The 18144-nt window shown below is 46.1% G+C and overlaps 1 protein-coding gene and 1 pseudogene across 1 annotated transcript; one reads left to right on the top strand and one right to left on the bottom strand.

Annotated features, from left to right (window-relative positions):
- Positions 1-4723: 4723 nt before the first annotated feature.
- On the bottom strand, positions 4724-5500 carry LOC130877090 (transcription initiation factor TFIID subunit 9-like; annotated as a pseudogene).
- Positions 5501-7052: 1552 nt separating this feature from the next.
- Cd300ld (CD300 molecule like family member d) lies at positions 7053-13833 on the top strand. Its single transcript, XM_057775949.1, has 4 exons — positions 7053-7098; positions 9944-10282; positions 11359-11473; positions 13020-13833. Exons 1-4 carry the CDS (start codon positions 7062-7064, stop codon positions 13210-13212), a joined length of 684 nt encoding a protein of 227 aa, XP_057631932.1. The 5' UTR covers positions 7053-7061; the 3' UTR covers positions 13213-13833.
- The last annotated feature ends 4311 nt before the right edge of the window (positions 13834-18144 follow it).

Genomic DNA, 18144 nt, shown 5'->3' with positions numbered 1-18144 from the left:
ATGGATGGTTGTGAGTCTCTGTGTAGGTGCTGGGAGCCAAATATGAGTCTTCTGCAAGAGCAACAAGTGCTCTTTTGAAATTTTCATTTTTATTCTTTACATACATTACATCCCAACCACAATTTCTCCTGCATCCTCTCCTCCAAACCCCATCTCCTCTCCCCTAAACCCAAAAAAGAAAGAGCAGGCCTTCCAGGTATATTAACTGAACAACATAGCAAATCACAATAAGACTAGGCATAAACTCTCATATTAAGGCTGGATGAAGTGGCACAGTAGGGGGAAAAGGGTCCCAAGCTCAAACAAAAGAGTCAGAGATACCTCCCATTTCTACTGTTAGGGGCCCCACAAGAACAAGTTATGCAACCATAATGTATGTGAAGAGGACCTGGCTCAGACCATACAGGGTCCTTGATTGTTACTTCAGTCTCTGTGAGGCCCTACGAGTTCTGCTTAATTGATTCTATGGCCCATGTTCTCATGGTGACCTCAACCCCTTTGGCTCCTAGAACTCTTCATCCTCCTCTTCTTCAGGGTTTCCCTGGCTTAGCCTAGTGTTTGGCTGTGGGTCTCTGCATCTGTGACTGCCAGTTGCTGGATGATGTCTTTCTAACTACAATTGAGCTAGGCACCAGTCTATGGTATAGTAGACCACCACTAGGAATCGTTTCATCTACTTTTCTTCTGCTAGTCATTTTTGGTTCTATTCTGGGTCTCTGGACTGACCAGCCTTTTTTCCTGGCCATCCATGCAATGTCAGGATTGGGCTCCCTATCATGGCGTGGACCTCAAGCTGGACCAGTCATTATTGGTTGGCCACTCCCACAGGTTCTGTGTCACCTTTACCCCAGCACACCTTGCAGGCTGGACATATTGTAGGTCGAAGGTTTCATGGCTGGATTGATGGCCCAGTCCCACTACTAGGAGCCTTGCCTGATGATAGAAGATGGACCGTTCAGGCTCCATGTCTCCCATTACTAGTAGATTTCATTATGGTCATTCTCATAGATTCTATGGAGTTTCCACTGCACTAGGTTTCTACATTGCCTCTCAAGTGCTCCCAAATCCTGTCATCTCTCCCAGTATTATCTCCCTCTATCCCCATTTCCCTTGCCTGAATCCTTCTGCTGTCCCCATTCCCACACATCTAAGTCCACCTTCAGCTGGGAGGTGGTGGCTCATGCCTTTAATCCCAGAACTCAGGAGACAAAGGATCTCTGTGAGTTTGAGGCCAACATGGTCTACGGAGTGAGTTCCAGGGCTAGCTCCTTAGCTACTGAGAAACCCTGTCTTCAAAAACAAGCAAACAAAAACAAAACAAAAACCCACAACCACCTGCAAAATCTATTCCTTCCCAAGGAGGTCCATGCACTCCCCACCTTGAACCCTCTTTGTTACTTAGCTTCTCTGGGACTGTGGATTGTAATATGAGCATCCTTTACTTTACAGCTAATATCCGCTTACAAGTGGGTACATACCATGTTTATCTTTCTAGGTTTGGGTTACCTCACTCGGGATTGTTGTGATCTAGCTGCCCTCATTCCCCCTGACCAACAGCTGAACTTCCTTGTGGTCTGTAATTGACAAGGATGTCTGTGTTCTTTCTGGCTGTGGTTTTCCATAGAAACAGTAGAGGTATAAAAGGCTTTAGCTCAGGAAAAAAAAATAAAGGTTGCTGTTCTTCCACCTGAAAAGAAGCCTCCATGTCTTGATCCTGGCACCCCCTGCCAGTCTCGGCTATCCAGGCTTTGCTGGTGTGGCAAGTGGAGCTTCCACCGAAATCTAGAAAGTGGGGATTTGTGAAAGAGATTGCTCTGTCTGCCAGCTAAATCGAGGAGTGTATTGGGGAAGATAATGTGGTTTTTTTTATTCATCCCCAGAGATACTCTGAGGGATATCCTCCAAAAGATTAGCAAGTATAAAGAGGCGGGAGGATGAATTGAAGACCTCAAAAAGTAACCAAAACTCTTAAAGCAGCAAGGCATGAAAGTGACAAGGAAGACAGCTGTAGATTTTGTACAAACAATAGCTCAAGTTAGCCCCTGGTTTATTATGGGAGGGGGTTTAAATGTTCCAGACTGGGAACAAGCCAAGTCAGATTAAAAGGAGTATGTGTATCTTCATCCCCAGAGATGCTCTGAGGGATGCCCTCTGGAAGACTGGCCAGTAGGGAAGTAATAAAGAGGAGGCAGGAGGGTGAATTGAGGGCCTCAGAAAGATAGAATGTGTACAGATGTATGTTATTATGTTGATTGTGTTGTCTTTTGTGTTCTGGACTGGAGAAAGACATTTGATTCTGGGAAGTGCTAAGAAAGGTATTTTGACATTGAAATACAGGCCTAAGGATTTGATGCTTTGGAAAAGAGGTTCTGCTTTCGTCTCCACAGAGGATGAGAACCTGTGGATTCATTGCAACTTTATGTGGTTTGATTCACCGAGCCCCCCTGAAATGTTGATGTAAAATGCCCCCAAGAATGCAGCACCCCCGCTCAGCAGGAAGTAGCCAGACAGGTTGACAATGCCCAAATTCCCTAAAAGATTGTTAAAGTGGGGCCCCTTCAATGGTTCCAGAACAGGAGCAGTGAGCCTGCTTCCCTGAGTTCTGCTCCACTCCATGCAGCAGTTTAGACCCAGAGAGAGTGCATCTGGAGCCAGAAGGCAGCTGGAGCAGAGCTCTGATAGGTGGCTGTTGGTGAAATGCATGTTGCCCTGGCCCATTCGGGTGCCCGGCCTGGGGGACACCACAGCAGTGTCAGGAGGATCAGCAAATAGGGCAACAAGTGCTGGACCATAGAAGATCGGCAGAAGAGAGACCTAGGAATCACCGTAGCTGTGATTGCCATTATTGCTATCCCTGCTACCACAGCTACTGCTGTCGGAATTGCTCTTTCCCAGACTGTGCAGACGGCTGAGACTGTCAACCAGTTGGATGAAAGAGTCAGCAATGCTTTGGACATTCAAATGATCTTAATGGACATATTCAATTGGGCATATTGACCTTGAACCAACAAGTGGCTCTGGTTCAGGAACAAGTGGACTATCCACTGGAGCTCACCGTTTTTTTAGCTAGATTGGTAGCCAACAGACCTGAGTTTTGTAGCTTTTTATCAATCGTTGGAGCTCATGAATTGTGATTTATTTTGGATTTCTTAGTCAGTACAGAGGGGAGCAGTTCCAGGCATTGAGTTTTCTAGCATGTGGGTATCCAAATGTTTCAATAGTGTTTGTTAAGCCCACCATCTTTCCAGGATTGTTTTTGTTTTTTGTCAAAACAAACAAACAAACAATAACCAGTCAAACACATTTAAGTAGAGGATTGTAACATTACCTAGAATCCAGGGAAAGATGAAACCACCAAAATATGGATTCTGGACCAAGGACAGAGTTTCCACAGTGGAACTTACACAGACAACAAATTTTCCTTAAATTGTTGTGGGCAAAACAGAGCGTGTTTGTCAATCCATGCCGAACCTCAGAAGCTAGTCTGTGACCTCTGACTAAAAGGAGACTTCAGATCTGTGGATGGATGCCTGTGGCCATATGGTGCCCCAGCAGGCATGGGGACTAACATCTAAGGTGCACAGATGGGCCTGAGGAGATAATGTGGGGACATGTCAGCAGGGCAGATTTAGCTCTTCTGCCTGTCTTGTGACTATGCCCACAGTGTCACACCTTCAGGTCTTGATATATATATGACAATTTAAATTTTTATGCATAAAAGTTGATGAAAAAACATTACTAGTTTAGAGATATTTTGATTGAGGGAGCCATTATGGGATCCTGGCACTAGAGAAATTCCCAGGAATTCACAAGGTTGACCCCAGCTAAGACCCTAAGCAATAGTGGAGAGTGTGTCCGAACTGGCCTTGCTCTGTAGTCAGATTGATGAATATATTAAAGTCACCATAGAACCTTCATCCAGCAGCCGATGGAAACAGAGGCAGAGGCCTACAGTGGAGCACTGGGTTGAGCTCCCAAAGTCCAGTGGAAGAGTGGGAGGAGGGAGAATATGAGCAAAGAAGTCATGACCATGATGGATTTACCCACTGAAACAGTTAACCTGAGATAATGGGGGCTCACTAACTCCAGTTGGACAGGGAAGGAACCACCATAGGACCAAGCTAGACCCTCTGAATGTGGGTGACAGTTGTACGGCTGGGTCACTGGCAGTAGCACCAGGATTTGCCCCTGTTGTTTGTACTGGCTTTTTGGAACACATTCTCTTTGAATGGATACCTTGATCAGCCTGGATATAGTGGGGAGGGCCTTGGTCCTTCCTTGGGAGCAATGCGCCTTCCCCTCTCTGGGGGGTAGATGGGGGTATGGGGGGAAGTTGGAGGGAATGGGAGGAGGGGAGGGAGTGGGAACTGGGATTGATATGTAAAATGAAAACAGGTAGTTTGTTTTCTCTTCCCACAGGGCAGGGTACCCTGCCCTTTCTTAGGACTGGAGGGGGAGGGAGGAGGGTGAGTGGAGAGCAGGAGGGAAATGGGAGGAGGGGAGGAAGTAGAAATTTTGAATGGCATTATTTACAAAGCAATAAAAATTTTAAAAAAATATAAAATAAAAAACTGAGCATTTCAATTGTAAAGCATATTAAGTATACTTATTAAATACCATTTTCTAAAATACAACTTTAAAGCATATAACATACTTGTTTGATCTCAGTACAATGGCTTCAAGACCAAGTATACATGTTACATGCATCAAGGCTAGAATATAACTAATCACAGTCACCATCATCTTCGTAGTCATCAGCATCATCTCCACGTTTTCTTTCAAGCGCATTTGTGGACCCATTGGCTGTATTTTGTGATACCATATTCGCAGTATTGAGAATGTTTTTGGACCCAATTAATGACGGATTAGCCAGGACATTCTGAACTGCCAGGGCTGCGGGAATTGAAGCTTTCACATCTGGAGACTATGAAGAGGGATCTGTACTGTAAACCTTTGTCCTGTGAGGGACATTGGGTGCCTACTTTAGTTGAGACAGACATGGTCTGTGGAGTTTGTGTGCCTACTGTGGGAGTACTGGGTCTGCTAGGAACTGATCCAGCTCTTCCCTGTGGAATGGTTATTCTTCCTGCAGGAGTAGGTGCCTTTTTCTGTAATGACTTAAACCTATAGATTGGGGCAGTTAAGCAATAGATGTCAGGACAGGATCTGAGTATGGCTTGATCAACGGCAAAGGGGTTTGATTTCTTTGTCTTGCAATATCTAATAAAAGATCTTTCCTGAGAGGAGAAGTGAGAGACTGGTTGGCCCGGGACTGGATTGCTAACCACACAGCATCTATATCAATAGCAGCTTTCTTAGCATGGCTGGGATAAACTTTAGCATCATCCAGAATTGTGGTCACATATCAGAAGGCAAGCTCCAATGTCTTATTTGTAACTCTCAGCTCACATTCTATAATCCCCAGTCCCTTCAGGAACTGTACCAACATCTGTGCTTCTCTCTGCACGCTCGTGGGAGAAGCCATCCTGTCAGACTCCATGATATCCGGTGATCAGACCTCTTGAGCTAAGACACCCACATTAATGCTCTTCAGTCCTGATCTTGATGCAAGTTCTTTGCTGGTATGGTTTTTCAGTGTGGTTTTTCCAACCCCTGGTGTACCTGAGAGCAGGATGTTTGGAGGGTTCATAGTCCTCCTTCACACACAGCTGGCACCTTGGCTCACATGCCCAGCACGCTCTCCAGGTAGGAGCCGGAGAGCCTTGTTGTCCTTATGACAGGCAATGAGATGATCCTAGATTAAGATCCTTTTCTGTAGCAGTTTACTGTCCTGGCTGCAAAGTCTTTAACACTCCCATTGCTCATCAGAATCAATTTTCCTTCCCCTTGAGCCTGAGTGTTCTAGGACAGTTTCAGCCAGGAGATGGCAGTGTGACTCTTAATCTTTCCTTCAAGAAGTATTTTATGGACCTCAGTCTAGGTTTTAGAACTGCCTACATTCAGGGTTGGCTGTCCCTCCCTATTCAAACTTCTCTGTACACACCCTCACAGAGATGCCTATAGGGTGGTCTCCTGGGTGATTTCAAATCTAATCAGGCTGACAATGAAGATTGGCCATCATAAGCATTCCCCTTATGTGCCTGTCGCTGTCTCTAACTCTGTCTCTGCCTGTCTCTAACTTTGTCTCTGTCTCTCTTTGTGTGTGTGTCTACTTAAAAACTTCCTCCCATGAATTTGATGCCAGGGATACACTGTATCTATGTCCATCCATACAACTGGTCCTCTGGATTTAAACCAACTGCAGATTCCCACAATTTGGGAGGTTGACACTGGAGAGAGAGAGAGTCTGAAGTCAACTTGAACTGTACAGCAAAACTCTGTCTTGGAAAAACCAAACAAGGGGTTGTAGATTCAGCTCACTCGGTAGAGCGCTTGCTAGTATGCATGAAACCTTCAGTCTTCAGACCTTCATAAAACTGAGTTTGGTGGTGGAAAAAGTTCAAAGTCAGATTTAGTTACATGAGACCTTGTCTCAAACCCAAACTCTCCCTCTTTCTTGGAACCAGCACTTGGGGCTCTAGTAGTGTTGTGACGGGTGTCCTTGGCCGGAGAAATCCCTGCTCTGGGGTTCATAGCAGCGCTGCCCCAGGCTGAGCCTTTAGCCGCACTTCTCGCCATCCTGGGCTTAGCCTGGGATACCCTGCACTCCCTTGTTACTGCAGCCACTCTGTCTTCGGCTGCTCTTCTCTCCCATGACCCCCTGCAAGTCACTCACGTCCCAGATGAGAAGAGGAGTTTGCTGTATTCCGTATTTTTTATCTGCCACTGCTGCCCTGTCTATCTGTGTCTCCCCTCAGGAGTCCCATCCACCTTTCAAGTTCAGATTTAGTGATGCATCTGTCTAGTGGAGGAAGTTCCCCATTCATCCAGCTGTACCACACATACAAGGACTTGATCTTTTCAAATCCTCTTTTTTGAAATATGCAAAATTGAGAAATTGTCAAGGAAGTGAATGATTTAAAGAAAATTTAAGCCGAGTTTCAAGTTCTTGCAGGGTGTTAGTTTCTGTCACCACCAAGGACAGGAGAGAAGACAGGATCATGTGGCTGCTCCCAGCTCTGCTCCTCTTCCTCGCAGGTAAGTAGCTGGGGCTTTAAGACATCACAGTGAGTTCAAGGATGGTCTGGTCTACATAGGGAGACCTGTCTCAAAAAGCAAAAGAAACTGATAGGGTGCAATGTAGTGATTTTTCATTTGTACTTTAATAAATAAAGCTTGTCTGAAGATCAGAGAATAAAACAACCCCACTGGTCAGCCTTTCAGACCAGGCAGTGGTGACACACACCTTTAATCCCAGTAGCCACACTAGTTGCCATAGAAACTGGGCTCTAGTGGTGTATGCCTTTAATCCCAGCACTAGAGAGGAATATAAGACTGGAGGAGACAGCTCTCAGACACAGTCTCATCCTGAGGATTCCTGGAGGCAGGGTCGCCATTACAGACTGAGAGAGAGGTAAGAGCCATTGGCTGACTGCTTTGCTTTTCTGACCTTCAGGCAAGCTTTATTTATTAAAATACAAATAAAAATCACTACAGTACCATGTGGCATTTGCACGTGTGTACAGGATGTGTCAGTCAGATCATGGTAGCTGCCCTCTGTCACAAGGATTTGTCATTTTTTTGTGCTAGAAGCGTCTGATATCTTCTCTATTCTATTCACTACTTCTCTGGCGTCAACTTTTTCTTCTTTTGAAAAAAAATGTGTCTGTGCGGTGAATGCGTGTGTGTATGTGTGTGCTCAGGTACATTGTGTGGGTAGACATATATGTATATGTGGAAACCAGAGATGAGCACTGGGTACCTTTATCACTCTCAAACTTGTTTGTTGAGGTGGGGTTTCCCTTGAGCCTGGAGCTCACCAACAAAGTCTATATGGCCAGTGATCCCCAGGGATCCTCCTGCACTAACTCCCCAGCTCTCATGGCTACAGACACATCTCACATCACCTGGATGTTTCCATGTGTTCTGGGGATCCAAACTCAGGTCTCCTGCTTATGCAACAAACACTCCGCTGACCTGTCCATCTCCTCATGTCCCTAGCCCAAGAGGATGCTTGATCATGCTACAAGGACATTTGTTTAACTTTGTTCATAGCGGCATTAGTTGCGATAATCAGAACCTGGAAACAACCTAAATGTCCCTCAATCGAAGAATGGATAAAGAAAATGTGCCATATTTACACAGTGGAGTACTGCTCAGTGGTAAAAAAAAAAAAAAAAAAAGAAAGACATCTTGAAATTTGCATGCAAATGGATGAAACTAGAAAAAAATCCTGAATGAGGTAACCCAGATCCAGAAAGATGAGCATGATATGTACAAACTTATAAGTTGATACTAGCTGTAAAGCAAAGGATAACAAGCCTATAGTCCATGACCCCAGAGAAGCTAAGTAACAGGGAGAACCCTAAGAGACACATACATAGATCTCCTTGGGAAGGGGAAATAGACAAGATCTCCTGAGAACTGTGTGCTCGGTTCATTGCTCGTGTGTGTGTGTGTGTGTGTGTGTGTGTGTGAGCATGCGTGCTTGCAGGTGCACCTGCACACGGGTATGCAGGCATACGAAAGCCTGAGGTCAAGAAACTGGGTGTCATTCTTTAATTGCTCCCCACCTTTTTAAAATATAACTTTATTTTTGACATAGGGTTTCACTACATTGCTCTGGCTGGCCTACAACTCTTTATGCAAACCAAGCTGACCTTGAACTCACAGAGATCTGCCTGCCTCTGCCTCCTGGATGCTGCAATTGAAGCTTGTACCATCATGCCCTACTCCCTCCTTTATTTTTTGAGATATGGTTCCTCACTGAAACTGAAGCTGTCTTGGATGGCCATGGAGCTTTCAGGATCTCCCGTCTCCTCTGACCACTGCTGTGCTGGGCTGCGGGAACACACCAGCACTCCTGATTTTGTACATGGATGCTGGGGACACAAATTCAGGTTCTTCATGCCTAGGCTTACACGGCAGGTGTTTCGTTGGCTACCCCCTCTCCTCAGGCCCTCAGTAGATCGTTTTCAATAAGATTATGATTACTGTTGAACTCTTTGAGCTGAATTTGTGCTCATATAGTCTGGAAATTGACCTCCTGTCAGATGCAAAGTCTGAAAAGATGTCCTCTCCTGCTGGAAGGTGTCTCTTCACTCTGTTGGTTGAGTCCTTTTATTTTGAAATAATTACATTTAGCAATTTTTGTTTTTTTACCTCTGACATTGGGAACATATGTTGTTGTTGTTGAAGCCAATACTCTGAAGCTCTCCTTTTAGCATTTTAAAGCAGGTTTTTGTTATTGATTGGTGTTCTGCACGCTATGTAAGCTCCCCACCTACTGAGCTGCCTCCGCAGCCCTTACTGGGAGCTTTGGAACTTAGATTTACATGCATCTAAAAGAGAGAACAGGGTCTGTGTGCTGTGGGCTCTGTACCACACAGAGATCCCAATGGTCGGGGACATTTTGTCAGCTTCCAAGGCATCCATCTAAGATGGTTCCCTACAGAACCCTTAGAGACTGCTGGACTACCCAAGGTGGCCTCTGCATGGCCATAGGATGTGGTTCTTCAGATGGACCTCCTGAGGGTCATGGGTACTGAAATGAAGGCAGGATCATGTCCTGTGGACAAGGTCTTCTGATACTTCCTCTGCTCCGGGGAAACACAAAGATAGTTGCAAAAAACATCCTTTGAAATATACTTTTATTGGGCATTACAGCATGAAGAGGGGTAGATAGCAGGAAGCCATGATTGCTCAGTGTCACCATTTTAACTTCTGAGACCCGTAACTAGGCTCTTCTGCCAACTTTTGAGAATTTGACCAAGAGGATGATCTTGGGAAAGGGGTAGCCCTTCAGTGATTGTTGTTGCTGAGTTGTGTCTCTCTTTGGAACTGGCACTGTGCCCTGCCCTTGGAGTGGGTTTGTGTTTTCCAGGCTGCTCCACTGCTCAGGATGCAATCACGGGTCCAAACATGGTGAGCGGTCATGAGCAGGGCTCCTTGACTGTGCAGTGCCATTATGACTCCTCCTGGAAGAATTACAAGAAGTACTGGTGCCGAGGAGCTGATTGGAATACATGTGAGATTCTGGTTAAAACGGATATGGAGCAGTTGGTGAAGAAGGACCGTGTGTCCATCAGGGACGACCAGACAGACTTCATCATGACAGTGACCATGGAGGAGCTGAGGATAAGCGATGCTGGCGTTTACTGGTGTGCAATTGAGAAATCTGGATATGATCCATATTTTAAAGTTAATGTGAACATTGGCCCAGGTAAGGAAAAAAATTCCAGAATATCATGGCTGGTGTGAGGAATCGGGGCCTTGCATTCATTGCTGTAAAATCTGACTGGAGAAAGTAAACACAGTCTATGCTATTGGTCCTGTTTTCTACCGGGATACAAGGTGGGGTGGGGAGGCCTTGTCTTCCCATCCCCACATGTGTGCCTTGCATGTTCTCACTTGTACAGATCTGGGAACTGAACTCAGAGCCTCATGTGTGCTAGCCAAGTGCTCTACCACTGAGCTAAACTCCCATCCTGAAACCCTCCCCCAAACTCTACCCCTTTAACAAGAAATAATAATGGAAACCACAGAAACTCCATTTCTGGTCAAGATAGAGTCATGAGGATCAGATTTGTGTCGTTTAAACAACTACAATAAAAAAAAAATAGACAAAATTGGGGTGGAGAGATGGCTCAGTGGTTAAGAACACTGGCTACTTTCCCAGAACTGGGTTTAGTGCTCAGCATCTTAGGGGAACCCACAGTCATCTTCAACTCCAGTCCCAGGGGATCTGATGGCCTCTTCTGGTCTCCATGGTTACCGCAGGCACATGGTGCACATAGTCATGGGCAAGCAAACACCCATCCACATATAAATAAAGATTTTCAAAAAATACATGAAACATGCAAAACTGAGGTTTTTCTGCTTACTGCCACCAGACAGTGATGAGTGAGCCCCGAGGAAGCGAGTGTTAAAAGGAAGCTGCTGCTCTGCCTGTCCATCATCTTTCTTTTTTAAAAAATGATTTATTTAATTTTTTATTTTTCTATGTGCATTGGTGTGAAGGTGTCAGATCTTGTGGAACTGCATTTTCAGACAGTCGTGAGCTGCCATGTGGGTGCTGGGAATTGAACCCGGGTCCTCTGGAAGAGCAATCAGTGTTCTTAACCACTGAGCCATATCTCCAGTCCATACATCATCTTTCTTTAGAAAGGAATTCTTGTAAAGCTTTGGGTGGTGACTGCAGAGAAAGCTATTTAATTGCTAGTGAGAAAAGCTTTAGGCCATGCCCAGATCTGGGCTGACCTCAGGAGGAGTGACCCTTGTTTCTGTTTATATCTTTAGCTCCAGAAATTACAACTGTAATATTAACAACCATGGCTCCAGTTCTGACATCCGCACCGACAACCAGGGAGAGCATTGCCAACCATGGAGAGACTCAAACCAGCACCCTCACCTGGTAAGCAGAGCTGGAGCCTGGCAGCTCTTTCCCACTGGGGTGTCCTCTTGCCTGGGAGAGCTTCCAGACAAAACACAAGATGCCCAGGACTCCTAAAAAGTCGCTTATCTGAAGACCAGATTGGCCTGGCCATTTTGTAATTTTATTTGCTAGACTCAGTAGCTATCTCATAGAGACACTCAGGTGACTGTATTCTCAGGTGACTGTATTCTCATGACAAAATCTGAGGTGGGCTCCCCAATCCTTTTACCTTTTAGTTTACCAAGACTTCCCTTCTAAGCCTCAGCTACAGGAAGGCAGCATCTTCATCTGAGTGGCAGAAGAGACTGAGCCTGGTACTTGGTGTCTCCTCATGTGTTCCCTACAGAGCAGGACAGAGGGCCACAGTTCAGTCTCCTCTGAGTTAGAGAGATTCCTCTCTAACCACCTTCTGGCTCTAGCCCATTAAACAAATCCCATTGTTCCAATGCAACTCTACCAAGAGCCAGTGTGGGGGTCTACGGAGTGCAGAGGAGGAGCGTGGGAAACTGAGGACCGTGCTGTGACAGTGTGATGCTCGTCACTCCTGAAGGTGTCCAGAGCAACTCCCAGCACCATACAGCTACCTCGGCATAATTCCATCCCAGCCTGTTGGGGTCAAGTCCCCAGGTCAAGGACACAGCTAAACCACAAGCTTCTGCTTCCCCCTACAGTGAAGGCAGAGGTCATTGCTCTCTTCCTTCTACTGTGTTCTTTCTGCCTATTAAATCTTAAGGTAAACAAACGTGCCTCAAAGCTTTCCTACCTTGTAGCTTCTCTTGAGGATTAGTTTTTACATTTTCTTTCTCTCCTGGTGCTTTGGAAGTATTTCTGCTAGTTTGTTTTGCAAGTCGATGGAGTGTTAGCCATGGAGAGACAGAGGGTATACGAGGTTCCAGAAATGTAGAGTCCACGAGAGCATGCACAGACCGCTGTCCTGGGAAACAGGTCAGGACATTTGATGCATGGTATGCCAAGTGGCAGCTCTTCCATCTTCCAGGATCACGTTTGTGCTCACCTGTGACTCATGGAGGACCTGCGGTTGTAGATACTTTCCATGAGCTGAGGATGGCCTCTGGCTGGGCCAAAGGAGAAACCGAGGATGGTCCAAGAAAGGAGATGGACACCTGGGTGGGGATGAGGATGACAGAGAGGTGGAGAAGAGGGATCATTATTATCAGGGTCTTTGGTCTCAAGGGATATAATAAAAAGGAACACAATGTACTGCAATACCAATGTAAATTCATGTGACAGAGAGGTTTCAACCATGAACCATTTCTAGATGTAGTGTGCTCCCAGACCCCTGAGATGTGTATCAGCGCCCACACAGTGATAAGGTTGGGCAGGATCATCCAGGTGAAGAATGTAGCAGAAGCCGAGCTCAAAAGTTCAAGGGTCAGGGAGCCCATCCTAGTAGCGCTCCAGGCTTGTCCATATCTGACCATTGAAGGATGAGATACGGACACAAGGAAGACTAGACCTCGGTGCCAGGTGACTTCTTACTTTCTGTCTCCTTCATTTTCTGCAGGTTCGTGATGAGCAGCATCTACTTCAACATCCTGGTCTTTCTGGAGCTGCCTCTGATCCTGAGCATGCTCAGTGCTGTCCTCTGGGTGAATAGACCTCAGAGGTGTTCTGGGGGAGGTGAAGTCGGCCTGGGGAAGGTCCAGAGTTCTGATTCTGCAAGCAGAGAGAAACCCCTCCCTGTACATAGGAAATAATCCCCCTCTCTTTCTTTTTCTCTCTCTAGTGTGTGTGTGTGTGTGTTTACACATTGTAGTACATATGTGCATGTAGAGGACAAATTCAGGTGCCATTCCACTATTGTTTGTGACAGGGTCTCTCGATGGCCTGTACCTTTGCCAAGTAGGCCAGGCTAGCTAGCAGGGAACTCCGGGGACCTACCTGCCTCCATTTCCTGTCTTGCCATCCTAAGCACACACAAGTGCCTCAACTTTAAAACACACACACACACTAAACACAAAAAACCCATGGGTTGTGATAAGCATTTTATTGACTGAGCCATCTCCCAGCCTAGAAAAGAATATCAAGCACTGACTGTGGTCAGCAGTACTATGACTCTGGAGTACTGTGGGCTCACCCTCAGACTGCTCCCCATCCCTACAGCATGAACAACTGGGGTTCTGGAACCCCTCAGGTTCTCCCTCTCTTAGAACATCCTACTGTGCCTGCCTGGGTCTTTCTTCCTCTGATGGTGTCCAGGGAAGTAGAAAATACAAGGAAAGGTCATGTTTCTTCTTAGGGCACCAGTTCCTTTAGGACACATGTCATCCCAAGTCTGTGTGCCACCAGACATGTGTTTGACCAACTCTCTGGGAAATGCAGCCTCACCAAGTGGCATAAAAGTTGGCAACTGTTATATTGGATGTCTGTGCCTTACAGATGGAACACACCATATTTTCTTTATAGTCAACACAACCAGCGACTTAGTGCATTCCAAACACAGATGGAGCAATCGACTGAGTCTCTGTGCCGCCTAGTGGGGTTCCCATGGCGTAGCTCAGCCATGGTCCCTGAAGTCTTGGTTCTCCACCCGGTGAGACCAAATGGGGAGTTAACTTCTGTCCCTCAGGAATCACGAGCCCACGTCACCCTGTTGATCCTTCTAGTGCCGGCCTCTGAACCAGGTCATTCAGTTTTCCTCCTGTTCCTTCAGAAGCATCTATTCAATGTGTGAGTACCAGACACCATCCAAATACAAGTTTCCAAATGAGAAAGACCTGGTTAAACTCCACGGAGGAGGCTGAAAGCTTCAAAGGCAAATGCTCAGGTGGAAAACAGTTGTTCCCAGCTCTCCAGCCTCAGCTGAGTGCCACGCCCACAACATGGAGTCTTCTCATCCTCTCAGGCTCTGATGCCCACAGCCCTAACTCACACTTAGCACTTTGTGTGGGAAGAGACCCCATGTTGGCATCTTCTCCTTGACGACATGGGTTGGACCTCTAGGGAGTCTGCCTTTGTCGAGAGGAGGCTTTCCATTTGTTTCAGTGGTGTAACTGCTGGCCAGTTGCCCATGTTCCAGTAATTGGCCTTCAGTCCACATTCAGACAATCCTAACTAAATTCAATGGAAAACACACACACACACACAGAGACAGACAGAGAGAGAGAGAGAGAGAGAGAGAGAGAGAGAGAGAGAGAGAGAGAGGACATGAACTCAAGAAAATGACGAAAGGCCCTTTAGAAGGAGCTGGTGGCACACTCCTTTAATCCCAACAAAGGCAGGCAGATCTCTGAGTTCAAGGCCAGCCTGGTCTACAGAGTGAGTTCCATGACTACATAGAGAAACTCAGGGAGGTCCAGGACAGCCAGGGCTACATAGAAAAACCTTGTTTAAAAAAAAAGAGGGTAAAAAGAAAGAAAGAGGTAGGAACAGGAAGGGAGATGAGGAAGGGTGATAGTGCTGAAAATCACCAAAATTGATTGTATATACTTGTGAAGCTGTAAGAGAATTTTTAAAAATAATATAAGAAAAATTTAGAGAGGGAAGAGCGTCTCATCTGAGTGTCCCCGCCTTCTTCTCTCGCGGTGGACTTTGTCAGCACAGCAGGTTTTACATGTGTGACACTTATTTCCCTTCTGCAACCCCCCCCCCGTGGGTTAGTCCTCCGCCCTTCCGATTTGCGTGGATTCATTGCCTGCACAGCTTCTCCTTTTCTCGTTACTCAACTTGTTGCCTTGTTGGCCAACTTTCACCATGACTCAGTTTTGCCATCTTAGAGGGTCCGTGGGCACGGCACCTTTTCCTCCTCTTCTGCTGTGACTGTCTGTGGCTGGAGCCCTTGAAAGTCTGCGGTGGTGCTGAAATTGCCAGGACTCTGCTCACGCTATGGAGATAGATCTTTTCTCAAGTCTTCTGGGATAGATGTCCCTGAGCAGAAATGTGAGGTGGACACTCTCCCTGGAGGGTAAAAGGGACAACTGAGGCAGAAAACCAACCAATCACTGAGCACCCTGACTCTGAATCCAGAGCCAGTGAAAGAAACACAGCCTGTATCTGAGACCTGAGCCAGGGAAAGAAACATCTTCATCCTTGAACCCAGGACCACAGAAACATGCCCTGACTCTGAAATCAATGCCAAAGAAACACACTTTGTCCCTAGAATCAGAGCCAGTGAAAGAAATATGCCCTGGTACTAAGATTAGAGTCAAATAACTAGAAAGGACCAGAGAAAGAAACACAGTTTGGCCATGAAGTCAGAGTCATCTCTGCCCCTGAACAATTAAACTAACCAATCCCTGAGCAGGGAAAAACTAACCAATCCCTCTTCTCCCTGGGAAAATGCCACCCTTAAGAAACCCCATAAGCCTCTCTTCCTGTTCAATGAGGGGCCACCATTTATCTCTCCCTGGCAGAAGTTGCTACTCAGAAACTCTCCTGGACTCTTCCTTCCCAAATAAATCTCTTTCTTAAAAGAGTCTTAGTTGACGACCTTCATTGGCTGGTGCAGAATAGAAGACCCTGCCTTGGATGTCCCTTAGGGGACTAAGCTGGAAACCCTTGCTGAGATGCTCACTGGGGGGCGGCTGAGCAAGGCAGAGCAGAAGAAAACAACAACTTTTAGCTGGAGCTGGAGGAGACTGTTACATTTCTGCAGGGGCTACCTCTTTAGCAGAGTGTTAGCAAAAGAAGTAACATCTTGGGTGGAAAAAAAAGCCCATAGCTCTGCTAAGATGTTTCCTTAAGAGAACAGAGCAGAGCTCAGCCTGATTCACCTTGGAATCTTGTCCTAAAAAAATTTTGTGTGTGTGTAATGGTGTGCACACACACCTACATATACATGTGTGGGGATACCATGGCACAAGTGTGGAGGTTAATGTGAGTGTGTGTAGTGATGTGCAAACACACCGACATGTGTGTTTAGGAATGCCATGGCACAAGTATGGAGGTGTGTGTGTGTGTGTGTGTGTGTGTGTGTATAATGGTGTACACACACACCCTACATATGCATGCATGTGTGGGCATGCCATGGCACAAGTGTGGAGCTAAGAGAGCAATGCTATAAAATCGGCCCTCTCCTCATCCTTTTCTTGGGTTTCAGGGATAGAACTCAGGGTGCTGGCTTTTGTTTACTCAAGAGTCATTCCACTCACTTACCTTTCTTTTTCAAATCCTTCCTGTACCATTTCCTAAATTCTTTTTTTTTTTTTTTTTTTTTTTTTTGGTTTTTCGAGACAGGGTTTCTCTGTAGTTTTGGTGCCCTTCCCGGAACTAGCTCTTGTAGACCAGGCTGGCCTCGAACTTCCAGAGATTCACCTGCCTCTGCCTCCCGAGTGCTGTGATTAAAGGCGTGCACCACCACTGCCCGGCTATTTCTTAAATTCTTCATCTTCTTCTCCATGTCAAACTGAAGTGGGTCAGTGCTCAGACACATGACAAATGAGCAGCTGGTACCACGAGTAGGGGATGGGATGAGGGGACAGATTCTGGAGTCAGAGCATAATGGGAGTCCTGAGAATACAGCTACGATACTGCCAGGTGACCCTGGTATGAGCTTATTCTTGTAATTAAAATTCTTATCTTATATTTTGTTACAGTAATAATGAGAAAATAACTAATATAAGGCTTCGGAAAAGGAAGGAAAGAAGAAAAAATAAGAAAAGACTAGAAAGATAACAGCGGACAGACAGACAATGCCTAGTTGGTTTTTGTCAACTTGATACAAACTAGAAACTCCAGGAGGGAAGAACCCATATTGAGCAATTGTTCCCATCAGACTGGACAAGTGGGCATGTCTGTAGGGATATTTTCTTGTAACAATACAATATGATTAATGTCTTGGTTGCTCTCTCTTTCTCTCTCTCTCTTTCTCACACGCACGCACACACACATATATATATACACACAGGCACACAACACATCCAAACACACATATGCAAAAGCACACACAATCACATATATAGAATGTAGCTACCCTACCCCAAATCTTCCCTGTTTCCATGGAAACATTCTCTCCCTATCCCCTTACTTCCTTGCCCATCAATCTCAACTCCTGGGTCTGGCAAAATCAGCATCTCTCCTCAGCCTCCTCTAAAATGGAGGTCACTTTAGGATCTGACCCTGGGGAGCCTCAAGCCTGGCCCACGTGAGAAGTCAGAACTAGAATTTATCTTTCCCAGGGCCCCTCATTCTGCTCTTTCCCAAGACTGTGCAAGTCCCCTCGGGGGAATTCTGCGCACTTCATGTCTGTATGAACACATGACAATGTGTTTACCATCCATATTTACCACTCTGGAGGTTTAACAAGACCCAAGGTGAGAAGAGGAGACTGGCCAGGCATCCACCAGAACTGTCCCTTGAACTTCCCATTCCCAGTGAACTTAAGAGGTTTCACTGTGAATGATACAGACACAGTGTGGGCTTCACTAAGTGAAGGCCATGGATCCTCTGCACTCACAGAGATGGAGCAAGAGAAGATGGTCAGCTCTCAAGTCCACTCAGGAAATAACGTGTCACAGAGGTTGGGCAGCCTGAGAAAAGAAAATGCTCTCCAGAGCTCTGCCAGGAGTGGGAAGGTTGTGAAGCCCTTAGCTGAGGGTTGGGGGACAGGTGGCATCCTCAGTCCATGGCCATGGATGTGATAGAAGTGGTAGGGACCAGTGTCCCTGGGACCTGGAGCACCTTCAGAGCAC

This window comes from Chionomys nivalis, chromosome 7 (assembly GCF_950005125.1).
Source record: "Chionomys nivalis chromosome 7, mChiNiv1.1, whole genome shotgun sequence".
NCBI classification, from domain to species: Eukaryota; Metazoa; Chordata; class Mammalia; order Rodentia; family Cricetidae; genus Chionomys; species Chionomys nivalis.
The sequence above is the reverse complement of the archived record's forward strand: the minus strand, read 5'-3'. Positions and strand labels throughout refer to the sequence as shown.